Source organism: Lithobates pipiens, unplaced genomic scaffold, assembly GCF_037356315.1.
Source record: "Lithobates pipiens isolate NorthernLeopardFrog02 unplaced genomic scaffold, aLitPip1_a1.2 Scaffold_19, whole genome shotgun sequence".
Classification (NCBI taxonomy): domain Eukaryota; kingdom Metazoa; phylum Chordata; class Amphibia; order Anura; family Ranidae; genus Lithobates; species Lithobates pipiens.
Window position 1 is genome coordinate 403,487,456 of NW_027507764.1, and position 19,621 is coordinate 403,507,076.

General features: G+C 43.2%; 1 protein-coding gene across 1 annotated transcript in view; it reads right to left on the bottom strand.

The window, feature by feature from the left end:
- Positions 1–13,895, bottom strand: part of TUBB6 (tubulin beta 6 class V) — a 29,721-nt gene extending 15,826 nt beyond the window's left edge. Inside the window, exons 1-2 of the mRNA XM_077492422.1 lie at positions 13,721–13,895; positions 5,580–5,688 (exon numbers count right to left, since the gene is read on the bottom strand). Of these exons, the coding sequence (XP_077348548.1) occupies positions 5,580–5,688; positions 13,721–13,777 (166 nt within the window). The 5' untranslated portion in view covers positions 13,778–13,895. The remainder of the gene's footprint in view (positions 1–5,579; positions 5,689–13,720) is intronic.
- Between the last annotated feature and the right edge of the window lie 5,726 nt (positions 13,896–19,621).

Below are 19,621 nucleotides of genomic sequence, written 5' to 3' on the forward strand. Positions count from 1 at the left end.
TTAAATTCTATGAACTGCAAAAAAATAAAAAAAAATCCTCCCTTTTACCTTATTTAAAATAACTCTTTTTTTGCATGCATTCTTTGCCACAAAAGTGACAAAAACACTGCTTGGAAGCTGCCTGGAAGCCACCATCTTAGCTACAATGATGGGACTTGTAACAATTTTAATATCTTACTATATATATATATATATATATATATATATATATATATATATATATATATATATATATACACACACACACACACACACGGCATTCAAGTCAAACCAGGACTTTAAATTTTATAGGTATAAAAAGTTATGCTAGTGAGGTGGTACTACATGCAGTAGTAAGTAGCAAGTGTGTCCTATTACCAATAGGTGGTGCACATGTTGTGGGCCAGTCCAGAGACTGTTAATCAAAATGGCAGACAACACTGTTAGTGCATGCATGGAACAGCGTGTGGCGATGAAGTTTCTTGTGAACCAAGGCATAAAACACACGGATATCTACAGAAGACTTCAAGCACAGTGCAGTGGTGGGACGCTCAACCACAATAAGTCATTTGAATGGTGTAAATGTTTCAAAGATAGCCGTAAGTCCATCAGTGATGATCCCGGCCGTGGTGGTTCCCAGCCCACAGCACTCATTCCTTTGAACATCCAGGGTGTGGAATAATCCTGGATAATTTACGCATAACATGTCATGAAATTGCACAAGGGATAAATCTTTCTGTAGTGCACTGCTGACAAAGTGAAGCAGGCTATCCTAGGATGGTTCTGGCAAATCTGACAAATCTTTCTATACTGAAGCTTTCCAGGCATTAGTTAAAGTAGAAGTAAACCCATCGATTTAAACAGTTAAAAAAAAAGGCATGCCGGGAATGCTAACTGCTGTGCTCTCAGCCAAACTATCAAACCATCCAATGGCTGGTGTCATAACAAATCACATGTGCAGCACCATAGCAGTTGAAGATTAAACAGAGGCAAAGATGGCAGCTTCCTTGGCTGAAAACGATAGGGGAGTTTACTTCCACTTTAAACGCTGGGATAAGTGTATTAATGTAGTAGGGAGGTATGTCGAAAAAATAAATGCAGTTTCCGCAAATTGAAATTTGACCTTTCAATATATAAACTCAAAAGTCCCATATTGACTTGCACATCCCATACATTATATATATTAGCATTTAGGGGGCAACCATAGCCCCCCACTGCCAGCCCTGGCCACATGCTGATAGCTACGAGGAACAGTCCTTGTAAGCAGGGAAAATATACACAAAAGCCGATCTAAAAGAAGGAGAAAAGGATTAAAAAGGATTATGGGTAAATGTCATATTTTTTATATAAAACGTAATAAGTGTGTGTGTGTCCCCTTTAAATGAAATAACAAAGTGAAACAAAACCAAAAACCATCAACATAACCCTTTCATGACTAAGCCTATTTTTGGAATTTGGTGTTTACAAGTTAAAATCCATATTTTTTGCTAGAAAATTACTTGGAACCCCCAAACATTATATATATTTTTTTAGCAGAGACTCTAGAGAATAAAACGGCGATTGTTGCAATATTTTATGTCACACAGTAATTGCGCAGCGGTGTTTTAAACGCAACTTTTTGGGAAAAGGGACACTTTCATGAATTAAAAAAAAAAAAAACAGTAAAATTAGCCCAATTTTTTTGCGTAATGTGAAAGATAATGTTACGCCGAGTAAATAGATACCAAACATGTCACACTTTATAATTGCGCGCACTTCTGGATTGACGACAAAGTACGGTACCTAAAAATCTCAATAGGCGGCGCTTTAAATTGTTTTTACGGTTACCAGGTTAACGTTACAGAGGAGGTCTAGTGCTAGAATTATTGCTCTCGCTCTGACGATCGCGGCGATACCTCGCATGTGTGATTTGAACACCGTTTACATACGCGGGCGCAACTTCCGTATGCGTTTTCTTTGCTTCGCGAGCTCGTGGGGACGGTGGGCGCTTTAAAAAATTTTTTTTTTTTATTTATTTTAAAATGACTAAATTGTTTAAAAAAAAAAAAAAATTGATCACTTTTATTGCTGTCACAAGGAATGTAAACATCCCTTATGACAGTAATAGGTGGTGACAGGTACTCTTTATGGAGGGATCGGGGGTCTAAAAGACCCCCCACCCCTCCTTTACAATTCAATGTATTCAGATCGCCGAAAACGGCGATTCTGAATACCGGATATTTTTTTAAAACCGGCGCCATTGGCAGCCGAGTAAACGGGAAGTGACGTCATGACGTCGCTTCCATGTTTACGATGAGGAGACTGGAACGAAGCCGATTACAGCTTCATTCCAGTCCCTGCCCAGCAGCCGAAGGCAGCAGAATTTGAATCGGTGCTCCCGATCGAGCGGGAGCCCCGGTAACAGCGGCGGGAGGCGGCGGCGCTCCTCCGGCATAACAGCCGAGTGGCTTTTAGCCGCATCAGTTGTTATGCCTGGATAGCCAATCGCCTGCTGAAAAAAACGGTACCGGGATGATGCCTGCAGGTGCGGGCATCATCCCGGTATACCCCCCGGAAGCCGAGTACGCACATCTAAGAGCAAAGCATAAATGCATATAAGTCTCCTTTTCTGAATACGTCTGTTCAGAGGAAACACGTGTTGTGGTGCGGAGCTGCTCTGTGATGTCAACATGCAAGTCGGCCTGTACGGTGGTGGAGCTGTGTATACGCTTTACCGTTTGTTCCTACTGAACATGTAATTGCAACACTTTTTAAATAGATTCATGTTTTTTCTATGAGACTTCCCCTTTGCTTCATTTGGCCATTATATGTGGATTTGAGTGTGTGGGCTAAAGAGACAGATATCCTTTGTTGTTATCATACTGCAGCTGATTGCTGGGACCCTCAGTATTATTTAAAGTGCTCTGTGATCTTTTCTCTGGTACGAGGCTGTGCATGGAGGAGCAGCACCTGAACACTGGAAGCACTTATATTTGTTTGAATATCACTTTAAAGTGGTTGTAAAGTCAGAAGGTTTTTAATCTTAATGCATGCTATGCATTACAATAAAAAGCCTTCTGTGTGCAGCACCCCTCAACCCCCCTAGCACTTACCTGAGCCCTATCTCTGTCCAGCGATGTCCACAAGTGTCTCAGCCATCCGAGACTTTCCCTCATGATTGACTGATACACAGCACTGGCGCCACTGGCGCCACTGGCTCCCACTGCTGTCAATCAAAGTCAGTCAGCCAATCAAGAGAGAGAGGGGACGGGCCAGCCCGTGGCTTTATGTCTGAAATGACACGGGGAGCTGTGACTTGGCTCAGGTGCCCCCACAGCAAGCTGCTTGCTGTGGGGGCACTTGACAGGAGGGAGGGGCAAGGAGCACTGAAGAGGGACCCAAGAAGAAGAGGATCTGGGCTGCTCTGTGCAAAACCACTGCACAGGGCAGGTAAGTATAACATGTTTGTTATTTTTATAGAAAAAAAAACAAGACTTTATAATCACTTTAAGCACCTTGAGTCCCTGGTGGACTGTTGATTATGTTTTGCTCTTATTATACATGTTTATGGTTTTTGGTTTTGTTTCACTTTGTGATTGCATTTAAAGGGGACACACAAACTTATTTTTTTTTTTTTTTTTTTATGTCTTGTATTCAGACATTTGTGAGTGCTGCAGTCCCATACACTGAGCATGAGTTTTACGCTTTTATTTTTCATATTTCTATATGGTAGTATGGAGTCTGCAGGAGCCTGACATTGCATCCATGATCTGCTGTTCATGGGTGCATTACTCTTCAGGCTCCTAAGAAAAATAAATAAATAAATGCACCCTTTTTTACCTGCAAAAAATGTGCCTTTATTAATATTATTATTATTTTATTTTTTTTAGAAAAGTGAACATATTCTTTAAGGTACATTTCAGAAATTCCTCAAGCAGGGTAAACACAGCATAGCATAAAATATAGTCCCCAAAAATGGTACACTGTTTAAATCCTTTTTTTAAGATCACCATTGTCATTTGGCACATAGGCAGACAGTGGAGGACCACTACAGCAAAAGACAGTTTGACCATAATTAGCACATCTTCTCTATGTTAGTTATCAAAGTTGCAGTACGGGTATTTGAAAAGCACCCAGCAAAATAGATGGTTGATGACCTGAGCTATCGTCTGTGCCCAGAGTGCTGTAATGTAAGGGGAAAGCACCAGACAACATTATTTACTATTTGTCTATAAGTTTTAAGGATGAGCTCAGGCATATTTGCATGCTCCATGTGCAGAGCCCGCCAGGAAATCGACGCAGCGCTGCGCTAATCACAAGCAGTGAGACATTGCCCGATTTGCGGCTGCAGAGATCGGGGGCAATGTCTCACTGCCTGTGATTAGCGCAGCGCTGCGCCAACTTCCTGGCGGGCTCTGCACGTGGAGCATGCAAACACGCCTGAGCTCATCCTTAATAAAGTTTATTTTTTACTGTCTCTGGATAAATGAGAGCTGGCCATACACTTATCATATTTTTTCCGGATCCTGATTAACCATCAAAATCTGCTTCATGGGTGGCCCTCTTGGCACCCTCCCAACTGATGTTCTTTGATTGAAAAATCAAAGAACCTGAGAAGAAAATTGTCAGCCAAATAGCTGTTTGGGTATTTTGACAACTGCCAGTGTCGACTGTCAGAATACAATAGTATGTATAGGGTGGCTGGAGGAAGCTGTTCGTTTTTTATTTGTTCAGCTTTAGGGACTAGTTTGCTCCAGTCCTCAAGTCACCCCAACAGGTGATGCTTATAGGATTTCTCTCAGATGAAGCAGCTGTGGTAATTACTAATGCCGGCCATATACGGTTCGAATTTCGAAAGAATTTTCTTTTGAAAATCGTATCTAAGAATTTTCGTATGAATTTCGCACCATTAGTGGGCTGTAGCAACAGCCGATTTTCGTGTGGAAATCAAATTTGAGGAATCGGACATGTTGGAATTTTTTTGAAAAACGAACGATTTTCTAATCAATGATGGGAGAATCGTGCGAGAAATGTAATAAGAAAAGAAAATTTACGGAGAGAAAAGAGAAGATTCCCGGCCAAGAAAATTCTTTTCTGTAGCAACATGTGGTGAAATTGAAGGCTTGGTCGGCCGAATTTCGAAAATCAATGGTGGCACCATCGGATCACAAATTTTAATTTTTTTCTGATTTTGAAAAGAAAATTTGTTCGAAATTCGACCATGTATGGTCTGCATAAGGCCTGAAAACAGGACCTGTTGGGGCGCCTTGAGGACTGGAGTTGGGAAACATAGAGTTAGAGAATTCTTTGAAGTTCAGGAGGCATGCAAGGTCTTTCTTTTTCTTTAGTTTATTAAACTACAACTCAGGGCTTGTTCTGTACATAACCCAGGCAGCATTCTGCTTCTAACAGTACATTCTTGTCATGATCTGTAAAGTGATAATAATCTTATGATGACATGCTATAATTCCTCAGGATACATCATTTGTTAACTCTCCTTTACAGCTCTTTGTGCAGAAATGTAAGCTCCCTTTGGTGCAAATACAAGACAATACAGATCCTCCCAACACATGTGCCCAGCCCATGTCATGACTTCCTAGCACTGCTTATGAGACACTCACAGGATGATTCATTGTAGTACACATTGATCCTCTCAAGCTGCAGGGCTGAATCTCCGACATAACTTCCTGCTGGATCGATGCCATGCTCGTCACTGATCACCTCCCAAAACTTGGAAAGAAGAAGAATAAGGACAGAGAGGAAACAAGTCCAGGTTAGAACTAGAGAAAACAACTTCATCTTGGATAGTTACACAACTAAATCACATTTTCTGAACTTAATTTGTAAGTTGAGAAATATCTAAATTCTAAATATTAAAACAATACATACAGAAAAATATATCCTTTTATCTATGAAAAAATTTTAATCATAAGCAAGCCCATGTAAGATCTACAAAATCGGTCCTTTGCAAAGTGCCTAGTATGCTATGTAAGGATGAGCTCAGGTGTGTTCGCATGCTCCACGTGCAGAGTCCGCCAGGAATGTGGCGCAGAGCTGCGCTAATCACAGGCAGTGTGACATTGCCCCGATGCACGGCTGCAGAGATCGGGCAATGTCTCACTGCCTGTGATTAGCGCAGCTCTGCGCCGACTTTCTGACGGGCTCTGCACGTGGAGCAGGTGAACACGCCTGAGCTCATACCTAATGCTATGTAAGGGTAACAGTGCCAGTGTGAACCAATGTAAAAATGTAGGTGCCGCACAGTCTCCAGAGCATCCTAGCCCATCAACAACAGCTGCAAGTGCCAGCCGGGAATGAATGAATAAGGGCTTAATCATGGGGATGATGATTAAGTACCTGGGGGCAGAGGAAAACGCGTTGAGAGCATGGCCTGGCAGAAGGCTGAGACTGCCACATACTCTTTTGTAGTGGATTTGCAGTGATGTGCGGGTTGAGGGATATTATATTCACTACATGCTAACAGTGCCAGTATTTAAATGAATTATGTGGCTAAAATAAAACCTTAGAATAAAGTCTGCCCTCTAAATAGCAAATGGAATACCAATCTCTTCTTCTGTCCATGCCACCAATCTTTCCAATAGTGAAGAGAAACTAGTGCCCGAAGATCCAGCAAAATCTGATACTTGTGGAAGTGTCAGTTTCCTGGTCCCCACTACAATTGCTCCTCCCCTAGGGGCCAGTTTAAGGAACCACTAAGTGCAGCAAGGGACAAGGAATCCAACACTGTCAAAAGTATCAGATTCCCGATACCCTGCCGCTTAAAGATTTCATTTGCCAGCATTCGCAGCAGGAGAGGTGAGCTTTTTTTTTTTTTTTTTTTTGCAGTGAGGATATATTCTGCAGTTTACGTCTTTATCAGAGTATTTATGCCAGGGGGTGGGAAGAACTGTTCGATCACATGACCACTGTGATTGGCTGTCACAGTGGCCTCCTGATTGACAGCTGGTCCCGCTGGCTCATGATCATTAGCGCTCAGTCAGTGTGCTCTGAGCATTCAGTGAGCGCACTCTCAGCACACAACCTCCGGCTGGCATGAACGCATATGTGCAGCGGCTGAGTGTTAAAAGAGAAGGTTTTTTTGGGGGGGGTTTTTGTTTTTGTTTAAATCATACTTACCTAGGTGGATGCTGAATCTATCTTCAGCTGGCTCTATGTGTGAGAACCGAGCGATCAAACACCGCCGATCGCTCGGTTCTCAGTGCTCCATGAGCAGAGAGCTGGTCACTGCAGTTTCTTGCCACTGCATATATGCATTACATGGTTGTCTAAAGATTAAATAAAACAAATGCAGGAGGCAAGTTTGAATGTAGCCTAACTGCTCATGTATTTTTTTTTTTCATATCTTGAAGCTCTTAGAAGCTCTTAAATTAATTTGATTTCCCCAGCAACTATAAAAGTTTCTGTTTGAAACATTTGCTTGTGTCAGCATGTTTCCTTTAGTTAAGTCTCCTTTCACACTGGGGCCGCGGCAGCGATGTTTATGTGGCGCTTTTCGGCCGCCACCTTCTTTGGGGTTAAAAGCACCCGTGTTGCTTTGCTTCCGAAACACTTTCAATAGGCAGGGTGTATTGGGAGCGCTGCCCCAGTGTGAAAAGACACACTTAAATAAATAGGAGGCGGTTTTCAGGAGGCTATTTCTAGAGCTAAAATGCCTGAAAATGTGAAAGGGGTCTTAGAATTCCACGTTATCTCACCTAATACCCCTTTCACACTGAGGCGGTTTTAAGGTGTTTAAGTGCTTGGGGCAGTGCACTTGGGGGATGTTAGGAAAAGTCCTGCAAGCAGCATCTTTGGGGCATCCTGCCCATTGAAATGAAAAGCGATTTGGAAGCGCCGAAAACACAGGAGCTTTTAACCCTTACTTTGTGGTTAAAAAAGCCCTGCTAGCAGCTGAAAAGTGCCTTTTAAACAGCGCTACAGCGCCGCTTTAGCGCTAACGCAGCCCTGGCCCCAATGTGAAAAGGGTCTAGTACTTACTAATCAAAACCAAAACAAGTAAGCGAAATGTGTCAGAGGGTATTTTAATGGCTGGCTTTAGTCACTAGAGGAATGTGAGATTTTGCAGCACTGACAAATGTGGCGGCTGTGCCATAGCATAACAGTTACTGAGAGGTGGGTGCACAGCAGCTGGTGGCATTCCTGGCATAGCAAAGGCACCCAGGACACTCCTTGTTCTGACTGCTGCCTGATGGGGAGATTGTGGGGGCTTTTCAGAATTCCAAGAGGATGAGACGAGGGATACTTGCTACACGTATGCTGCCTGCCCAGAACAGATCTCTAAGAACAAAACTCGAGTGACTCTTGAGCAATGGAGGAAAGGGGCAAAGGTTCTAGGATTGCTGGTTGTCATACAGGATCTTAGTTTCACTTACATTTTTACTTTAAAAAAAAAATAATCTGTTCTTATGACACAAGTGGCATTTGTACTTTACCCAGTTATTGACAAGAAGATGTACTTTACCCAGTTATTGACAAGTATGTGGTCCCATAATTCCAAAAACAAATTATATATATATATATATATATATATATATATATATATATATATATATATATATATATATATATATTATAATCAGATTTTAAAGTGTGTGTATGTGTGTGTGTATATGTATATATATATATATATATATATATATATATATATATATACACACACACACACACACACACACATACACAGTATATTTGCCCTCATGTACAGTTACAAAAAAACTTGAAAAAGGAAAAAAAAAAAGTAAACCTTTAATTGTCCATTTAGTTTAGCTATAACCAAACTGTAGTCTATATATGCCATTAACATGATATTTGATAACCCCAATACTTTCTTAAAATATTACCTATTGGAAATCTTAGGCCCCATTTACACCCATGTGAGGGGCAGTTCCATTCATGTCATTTGGAACACAGTGGTTGCACAGACACAGCTCCCGATTTGACATTCTTTCGGGTGCGTGTCCCCGAACGCAGACAGTGTGAGTTCAGAACATGCACCCACACCCACATGGATGTCAAATTAGGAGCCGCAGCCCCTGCATCCCAACTGACGTGAATGGGACTGCATGCACGCAAATGCACGGAACACCCCTGCAGGAAAAACACACACGCCCCTCACGTGGGTGTACGATTAAGTATGCCCCTGCGCACAAGGTCTTAAAGCGTAGGGCCCGTTACCATGATATGCATTGGGCTACACTATGCATTATGAGTTCTGTTCACACAATCACGGGTTTGTTTAGGGTTGTTGGACGGACTGGATGTAGGTGGGCATAGGCAAGTTACACATTGGTTTACATCCAGCCACTCATAGGGATTGCACAGATCTGTTCCCCCCCCCACCAAAAGACAGACACAGATGTCATATGTGGGGGAACTGACAAATCCAGGAACAGGCAAACTCCATGCAGATAATGCTTTGGCTGAGACTGAAACTGGGGACCCCGGTGGTGCAATCCCCCCCCCCCATTCCCTATAGCAAAGGAAATTCAAAAACATGGAATGGTTGCCTGTAGTGACCAGTCAGGTTTTATCTTTTCTTCTATAAGAAAATTAAGGAATCTCATTTGTGACTCTCCACAACAACCCTGATGTTGTTCCTGTTTTCTCCTTGTGTTATTTGTGATTTGTGTTATAAATGGCACAATATAATTACAATGGTTTTAAATGCAAATCAAAGCTTGGTGAATATTTTTATGACTTACCGACATGTATTAAATTGTATTTTAAATGTACTGTCTACCTTGTATATTGTAAAACTGCACAAACTGTTGGCCCTATATAAATCTTGTATAATAATATTTCATGGATGTCATGTCCAAATGTCAGCAGTTCTGAAGGCCAGCTCTCTGGGCATCATATCCAATACACTTTTTCCAACAAATTTTCTTGCCAAATTTTTGTAAGATAGGGCGCCGGGTCTTTCCATAACCCAGTCCCGCAAATTGGGGGACTGGCATGCAGAATGTGATAACACATGTACTACTAGGGCAACATTTTTCCAGAAGCCAATTGGCCTGCCAGCATGTCTTTGGAGTGTGGGAGGAAACCACAAGAACAGGGAGAACATGCAAACTCCATGCAGATGGGATCCTTTTACACAGGCCACCAGGGGGTGGTAAAAACAGGCATTTGATCCATGTTTTTACAACCCTTTAACCACCCACCTACAAGTTGATATGGTGCCACCTGGGCGTGTGCAGCTGCGGTGTGGAGCAATTTTAGCACAACATGCTGAATTTAACAGGTGACACTGCCTGTCAACCTCTCCCATGTAAGTGAATAGGACCATACTGCAACCATGAGCCAAATGTTTGGCTTGCAATTGCAGCGCTGTCCCACAATGCTAAAATCACCATTTTGCAGTAAAAACACTACCCCACCCAGACATTTAGCCTAGGTTAAATCTTGAATCTGTTTTGCACTGCAATTTCAAGGAGCAGCCACAGTGCAAGTTGATGCTGTTCAGATGCAATTCAAATGCGTTTTCTATATGATTTGGTCGCTCTCTCTCTCCACTAGGATATGGTCCAGGGATGGGAGGTGAGGAAGAAATCAAAAATTTGCAGAAAATGTACTGGAATTGTATTACTTTAGGGTAAATAAGCTTTCTGCATGCAGTTTCCATTTACTACTATGGAGCTAAAAATTGGACTGCACTAAACACACACAGGATTTGCAGTGCATATGTGAATGGCCTCCACTAAAAGTTGTATTGTTTCACTTGTCCTGTGATTCCATACGTTCTGGAACGCATCAGAAATTGCACTGCTATTGCTATTGTGAAAGGAGTCTGAGTGTCCTGGCCAAGAATCAACCCAAAAGGCCCCAGTGTGGCAAGGAATAAGTAGTAACCACGAAGGCTAGGTTCACACCATTGCGCTTTGCAGTGTGTTTTCAGTGCAGTCCATTAAATATGATTTCCTATGGGACAGTTTCGCATCTGTGTGCTTTTTAGGGTCAGGGACCTTTTTGACCACAGCAGGGTGTGTTTTTCGTTCCATAGACTTCAAAGGAAACACAGCAGAAACACATCAAAAATGCACAGTGCTTGCGTTTTTGATGCGTTTCTACTGCGTTTTTGCACATGACAACAGGCACCTCCCAATAATGCAAAACGCATCAAGAAAACACATTAAGACGTGTGTCAAAAAAACTCGCCGGGAAGACAAAAAATTTGCAGCCCACATAGGTGTGAACCTAGCCTAACCCATTGTGCTACCCCCTCCCCAAATAGGAAAGGAAACCCAAAAAATATGGAACGATTCCCCAGGTTTCATCTTTTCTTCCATGGAAAAAATGAATCGAGGAATCGAATTGTTCATTGCAACAACTCTGTCTTTGCTCCTCTTGTCTCTACTTGCATTTATTTATTTATACATGACACAACAAATATATTTTGCTACTAAGCCCTGGTTCACCCCTGTGTGGCTTTGAAACCATGCTACTTCAAAGTTGATTTTAAAGCTGCACATCAGTGCAATTTGCACTGCGGACTTCATTGCAGCTTGCGACTTCATTTAACAGAAGTCTATGCCAGTCGCAATGAAATTGATAAAAAGTTGTGCAGGAACCTTTTTCAAAATTGCAACATGAGTAGCGGCGATATGAACGGCTGGCAATAGGGTGCGATTTGGAAAAGTCAAATCGCATGGCAAGTTGGATGTGAACGGGAACTTATGTTAGTTTGTAAAGTCAAGAGTCTGTTGGATTGTGGGCACGTTCACACCAGAAGGTGGTGAGAAAAACTCGCGTTTAAAACACACCGCAGTTGGCGCTCTGCAGTGGGTTACAATGTTAAATTGACAAGACCGCAAACGTTTGTCTGCACCAGATCCCATGGTACAAAAGTACCATGCAATCCAGTTTCGGTGCATTTTTTTTAACGTAGTGAATGTGAGTAAAGCCCCATACACACTATTAGGTTTTCTGCTGATTTTTTCCTTCAGATTTACCAAAACCATATAACATGAGGTCAAACCTTAGGAGTTTCAATGTGTATGCAATCAGGAAGGCCCTTGCACTACATGGTTTTGGTAAATCTGAGTGTATGGGGCTTTAGGGAACTTAGACTGTAAGCTCCTTGAGGGTAGGGAGCGATGTGACTGTACAATGTATATGTAAAGCACTGTATAAATTGACAGCGCTATACAAGTACCTTAAATAATAATAATAATAGTGTATGCACTACTTTTGCTGCAGTCCGATGTGATTCAGCCTATCAAAATGAATGGGCTCAAATCGCACCGCATGTGAATCATGCAGCATGATGCTGTGTGATTTCCAGCGTGAACCGGCCCTTTATGTGACTTTTGAAGGCAGATATTCTGCATCCTACCACCGACTCAAGGTTATGTTTTATGGTGGCCATAGATGTTTCGATAAATGATCGATTTCTTTCCTGATCAATCTCTCTTCCGATAGAAATAACTGATCTATAGTTGAAAACCATTCTATTGCTAAGCAACACACGGGGAAGGCAATTTTGATTGATAGGATACGATCGTGGCTCACAATAGCAAATGATTGATCGCATCTCCGTTTCCAGAATGTCATTTTATAATCTGAACTATCAAAATACAATGGTTTTTACGAACAAAGTATCTCAGTGCTTCCAACTGATGCTAAACGATTAATCATTTTCCACGCTGACTCATTGATTGAATCAGATTTGGTCTAAACTGAACAGAAGTGAAGTCATGGCTATTTGCTTTCAGATTCGATCATTTTGACGGAATTGCACATTGATCAGATCATAAAATCGAAGTGCTGTATGGCCATCACACAAGGAACATAAAAATCTCTAACCCTGGATGGACTATTACTAATGCCCCATACACACGATGAGAGTATCGGGCGAACGATCGTCCATTTTTTCTTGCATGCTAATCTCAGATCGAATCTGATGATTTTACTAAAGTCACGAAAATTCCCACACGACAGAAAAAAAAATTCAGAAGTGATGTCATGCGTTGTAATGCATTTTCGAACGATAGCTGTACTGAATAAACGAAAATCGTACGAAAAAAAATTCCATGCATGTCCAATAGAATCATATCAGATGAACTGTCCTGATCGGCTATCGAAAGCTCTGTACTAACGATCCGATTATCGTACGATCGCTTCAAAAGCAGCATTTCCCGTACGATTTTCTGATCGCGTGTATGGGGCATAATGAGGTCATAGAGATCAGTGTAGTAATTAGTAGCAGTGTGATGATACGTTAGAATACAGGATCAGTTCTATCTAAACAGATGAGAATGGAATCCTTGTATGGACACAGCTCACTGACTTCTTTATGGAAGAACAGGAAACCTACTTTTTTTTTTTTTACTAGAAATGGAGAGCAGATCTGATTGACACACCCAAGAAAAATCTGAAAACTTTTCTAGCCAGCAATCCACTTCCCCCCAGAACATCAGTACTGATCTGAGAGTATCATTCCTCAGAGCCTGGGATACTTCACAGTCAGCTGATCACTGAAATAAAAGTTGATCAGGGATCTGTCAGTGGATCCAGTCAGTTGATCACTGAAATAAAAGTGGATCAGGGTTCTGTCAGTGGATCCAGTCAGCTGATCACTGAAATAAAAGTTGATCAGGGATCTGTCAGTTGATCCAGTCAGCTGATCACTGAAATAAAAGTTGATCAGGGATCTGTCAGTTGATCCAGTCAGCTGATCACTGAAATAAAAGTTGATTAGGGATCTGTCAGGGGATCCACTGACAGATCATGCCTTGTTTACCTTGGTTCCGATCTGGTTTCCACATTGGCCAGCCTGGATGTGCACGATCTCCCTCATGGTGTGCTCCTGGTGTGAGTCCTGCACCGTTATTACACTGTATACAGGAGATGTGTGTCTGCCTTCAGTCTGATCCTCCCTAGAATTGGGAGAAGTCCTGGCAGAGGACAGGCACAGTCCCTGGGAGCAGCCTACACTGGGCTGGAGATGGCTGAGTCACCAGCAGTGGGCAGGGCTGCTTATCATAGAATGAGTCTACATTCCACATCATCTCATCTACACTTGCAGCTTTCTGCAATCACTGATCTGAAGGATTCAACACTATACACAGGATACAAGTAAACACCCATCTGCCTGTTAAAGCTTACATAGTATTGTTTGGCAGAGAGATGCACCTCCACACCCCACATATGGAGGATTGAACCCTGGAACATCAGATGACAGCTGGCTTCATCACATACTTCCTTACTGACTCTTCTACAGAAAACCTAGTATGATTGTGAATAGGGATTGTCCCAACAGCCCCCCCCCATCGGTTCACACCAGAACATGCGAACAGACAAAAAGATTTGTGCAAACATGTGAACCCTATTAAAGTCTTTAGGACATGAAAAATCAAAAGTGTTCATTTTTAGGCTGGGTTCACACTGCTGCGGTGTACGAGATCGGATGTGATTCGCACCGCACTGCAGTGCAAATCACATCCGATCTCTGTGCGATGCGATTTCAGCCATACAGATAGTATTGCTGAATTCACATCGAATCCGGCCCAAACTCGCACAGGACCCTTTTTTGGTCTGCAGCAGAATCAAATCGCATGGGTGTTCACACCATGCGATCCGATTCCTGTCCGAGTTTGCAGATCGCACTGCGATATGCGAACTGATTTGGAGGTGTCATTAACTTTTCACTGACACTCCCAGCAGTTTGCATAGGGCAGTGTGAACTGCCGCCAGGAGGCATGTGATGCGGGAACCCGCAGTAGATTCGCAGCGTTCCCGCATTGCAGCAGTGTGAACCCAGCCTAAAGGCTTATATTCAAGTTAGTGCCATAAAGAGTGTTCGGGGATCCGGGACTGCCCCGGGGGACATGTATGGGGCTCAGGAAGGATTTTTTTTCCCCTGCTGTAGCAAATTGGAGCATGCTCTGCTGGGGTTTTTTTTTTGCCTTCCTCTGGATTAGAGATGAGCATGGAACACGTGCAGAGCCCGCCAGGAAGTCGGCTCAGCGCTGTGCTAATCACAGGCAATGAGACACTGCCTGTGATTAGCGCAGCGCTCTGCCGACTTCCTGGCGGGCTCTGCACATGTTCCATGTGAAGACGCCTGAGCTCATCCCTACTCTGGATCAACTGTGGGTATAAAATTGGGTATATTGGATTGCCGATATTTTCTATTTTATTTATTTATTGTTTTTAAGGTTGGACTGGATGGACTTGTGTCTTTTTTCGACCTGACTAACTATGTAATTATGTAACTATGTATCAATGCAAAAAAAAAAAACGTTTTTAAAACAACCGTTTTCTCCGGAGCAGTGATTGTAATAATGCTTAAAGCAGGGGTCTCAAACTTGCGACCTTCCAGCTGTTGCAAAACTACAAGTCCCATCATGCTTTTGCCTGTGGGAGTCATGCTTGTAACTGTCAGCCTTGCAATGCCTCATGGGACTTGTAGTTTTGCAACAGCTGGAGGGCCGCCAGTTTGAGATCCCTGGCTTAAAGTAAAACAATAAAAATTAAATATTCCTTTAAAGGGGATGTAACGGTTCGTGTTTTTTCACCTTAATGCATCCTATGCATTAAGGTGAAAAAACACCTCGCTGTCATGGGCCCCCTAGCCCCCCCCCCCCCCGTTTTACTCACCTGCTGTGCGCGTCCCCCGGCATCCTCTTCTCCACTGAGTCTGGCCATTGATTGGATCGATTGATAGCAGCGCAGCCATTGGCTCGTGCTGCTGTCAATCACATCCAATGACGTGGCTGCCGGGGGGCGGGACCAAGCCATACACTTGGCGTCTATGGACGCCAACTGTTTGATACATGAGCACGTCCGCAAGCTAACCTCTTCAGGAAAGAACTTCCCAGAGGGGGTTATCTTTAGCGGGGAGGAGCCGAGACAGCCGCTGTGGGACTCCAGATCAGCAGGATCACGCCACTTTGTGCAAAACGAATTGCACAGTGGGGGTAAGTATAACATGTTTGTTATTTAAAAACAAAACAAAAACAAACCTATACAATCACTTTAAATATCGTGCCTGAGGGGTCACCTTAGTCAGCCTGTAAAGTGGCGCATCTGTGTGATGTGTTTTACTTTGCCGCAGCAAAATGAAATTTCTAAAGCAAAAAATTTCATTTAAAATATGCTTGCAGCTGTAATGTATTGCCGGCTCCCAGCAATATAGATAAAAATCAATGAAACAATCGGCGTGGATCCTTCCCCCCAGTCCATACCAGGCCCTTATCCAAGCATGCAGCTTGGAGGTCAGGATAGGGGGGGCGAGCCATACCAGGCCATATACCCTCAACATGAGGAGGGTGCTTTGGGGTCCTCCCCTCTAAAGCACCTTGTCCCATGTTGATGGGGACAAGGGCCTCGTCTCCACAACCCTGGGCATTGGTAAAGGGTGCTTCAAGATTCCGATAATCCCCCTTTCCGCAGAGCCCCACAACCAGATTCCCGCCCCCCCCCCCCCCATGTGAGTGGGTATTGGGTACATTGTACCCCTACCCATTCACCAAAAAAAGTATTAAAAAGTAAAAACCACAATACACAGTTTTTGACAATTCCTTTAATAAAAAAGGGAAAAAAAAGTGTCCCGCGATATACATCCATCTTCAATCACGCCACCCGACTGACCCGAAAAATAGAAACTAAATCGTAACCGGATGTCCCCCTCCAACGGCACATGATGTTAAGAAGGGGCGGGGTCACTCTGTTATGTCACCGGCTGGCCCCGCCCTTGCCTATATAACAGCTGTCACAGCGAAAAGACAGCAGTCACCGGAACGCCTCCCATTGAGGCGGAGGTTTTTTTTTCTATTCTTCGAGTCTGTCAGGCAGTGGATTGAAGATGGATGCACATCGCGGGCCACTTTTTTTTTTTAACCACCTCATTACCCGACTATCATCAAATGACATCTGCAGATGGGATCTCCCATCCTGGGTAGGCGTCATATGACGTCCTCAGCTTGATGTCGGTATATGGGGCACCCGCGCCGCATCACTGAGGAACCAATCCAAGTGACGGACGGGCTCCTGCGAACGCTCATGACAGAGTAGGAATGTGGATCTGTGTGTGTAAACACACAGATCCACGTCCTGTCAGAGGAGAGGAGACAGATCGTGTGTTCCTAGTATATAAGAACACTGATCGGTCTCCTCCCCTAGTCAGTCTCATCCCCCCACAGTTAGAACACATGGTCAGGGAACATATTTAAACCCTTGCTCGCCCCCTAGTGTTAACCACTTCCCTGCCAGTGACATTTATACAGTAACCAATGGCTATTTATAGCTCCGATCGCTGTATCGCTCCTTTTGTCATTGGTTTTAAAAAAAGTGTCAAAAGTGTCCGATCTGTCCACCGCAATGTCGCAGTCACGATTAAAATCACAGATTGTTGCCATTACTAGTAAAAAAAATGTAATAATAAAAATGCCATAAATCAATCCCCTATTTTGTAGACACTATAACTTTTGCACAAACCAATCAATATACGCTTATTGAGATTTTTTTACCAAAAAATATGTAGAAGAATACATATTGGCCTAAACTGAGGACTTTTTTTTTTTTTTTTACATTTGGGATATTTATTATAGCAAAAAGTCAAAAATAGTGTTTTTTTTTTCAAAATTGTCGCACTTTTTTTGCTTATACTGTAGCTCAAAAAATAAAACCTGCAGATGTGATCAAATCACACTAAAAGAAAGCTCTATTTGTGAGTGAAACAAATGGACATAAATTTTGTTTGGGTACAATGTCACACAACCACGCAATTGTCAGTTAAAGTAACACAGTGCCGTATCGCAATAAATGGCCCAGGCAGGAAGTGGGTAAATTCTTCTGAGGCTGAAGTAGTTAATAAAGGAATTGTTAAAAACTGTGTATTGTGGTTTTTACTTTTTGACACTTTTTTGGGTGAATGGGTAGGAGTACAATGTACCCCATACCCATTCACATGGGGGGGCGGGATCTGGGGGCCCCCTTGTTAAAGGGGGTTTCCAGATTCCAATAAGCCCCCGCCCGCAGACCCCCACAGCCACCAGGCCAGGGTTGTGAGGACGAGGCCTTTGTAGCTATCAACATGGGGCAAGGTGCCTTAGGAGGGACCCCAAAGCACCTTCACCATGTTAAGGGCAAGCAGCCTGGTGTGGTTTGGGGGGGGGGGGCGCTCACTCACTGGCCTGCCAGGCTGCTTGCTTGGATAAGGGTCTGGTATGGAATTTGGGGCGGACCCCACGCCAATTTTTTTTTCATTTTGGCATGGAGTTCCCCTTAAAATCTATGCCAGTCCAAAAAAGCCTGGTATGGATTGGTGGGGGGGGGGGGGGGGGGTCATGCTGTATTTTTTTTAAGGGCCTGGTATGGACTGGGCGGGGGGATGCTGTTTTTTTCTTAATTCCATCATAGGGTTCCCCTTAACCACTTCAATACACAATATTATATACTGTTCACTGTACTATATACCCTGCACTGTTATATATATATATATATATATATACTACACTGACTGCACTATATACTCTGAAATGAAGTATATACACTATATGGACTGCACTATATACTTTGAACTGCAGTATATATACTATACAGACTGCACTATATACTCTGCAGAAGAATTGGGCCTTATTTTAAAAACTGAAATTACATGCCCCCAGTCAAAGAGGTGCAGATAAATTGGGCCTTGGGTGTTGGTGGTGCCTGAACACAGTAACTCCTCCTCACAGTTACTCTTGTTGGGCACAGGGACAGGTCCTGCTGTAAACATTTATTTAAATTTTTTTAATTACATGCCCCTGTTAAACAGGGGCAGAACAATTGGGCCTTGGGTATTGGTGGTGTCCTAAACCAAAAATATTGTTAGAAGCTAGCATCATCAAAATTCAAGAGGAATAGGATAGGCAGCATAGGCAGTCTTCAAGGGATCCCAGATCCCTAGCAAATTGAATCAGTTACATCAGCATCTGGGGCCTGATAGCTACTTATCCAGGACTGATGCGTTTTTATAAATGTGAGCCTATCAACGGAGTCTGTGGACGGGCACACTCTTTGATCCTTTACAAAGCCTGCAGCAGCACTGAATGTCCATTCAGAAAGAACTCTGGATGCAGTACAGGCCGGTAGCTCAATTGCATATTGAGCAAGTTCTGGCCAGTGGTCCATCCTCAAGACCCACTAACCCAGTGGATGCTCTGTTTGAAAGGTCTCCAAGTCTGCTCTTGCTCCTAGATATTTGTGCACCATATATTGCAGACGCTGGCAATGGTTGCTTGAACAGCCCTTGGCACTGAGGATTGAAAAATTGTTTAAAGGCATCGGTCAGCCGGCCACCTTCTCCACTTCTCTTCTTCTGTCCGAACGAAGCCTCAGAAACACATTGTCCAGCAACAGGAAATGGTAACCTCCCAGGGTCTGGAAAGGCGTTACACAAACTTTTCTTCAAGGTCCCCTGAGGATGTTTCATTCTCTGCTCCCTCTGCGAATGCAGGTTGAGTTCTGCAACGTTACCCTTGTAACGTGGATCAAGAAGGGTTGTCAGCCAGTAATGATACCATAAATTCTAGGGTCCTTTCGCAGGCTTTGCAGAATCAGGGAGCCCATGCAGCGTAAGTTTGCAGAGACATGAGGTTCTGAGTCCTCTGGGTCACTGAGGATGACATTGTCAGGCACTACCTCCTCCCAGCCATGT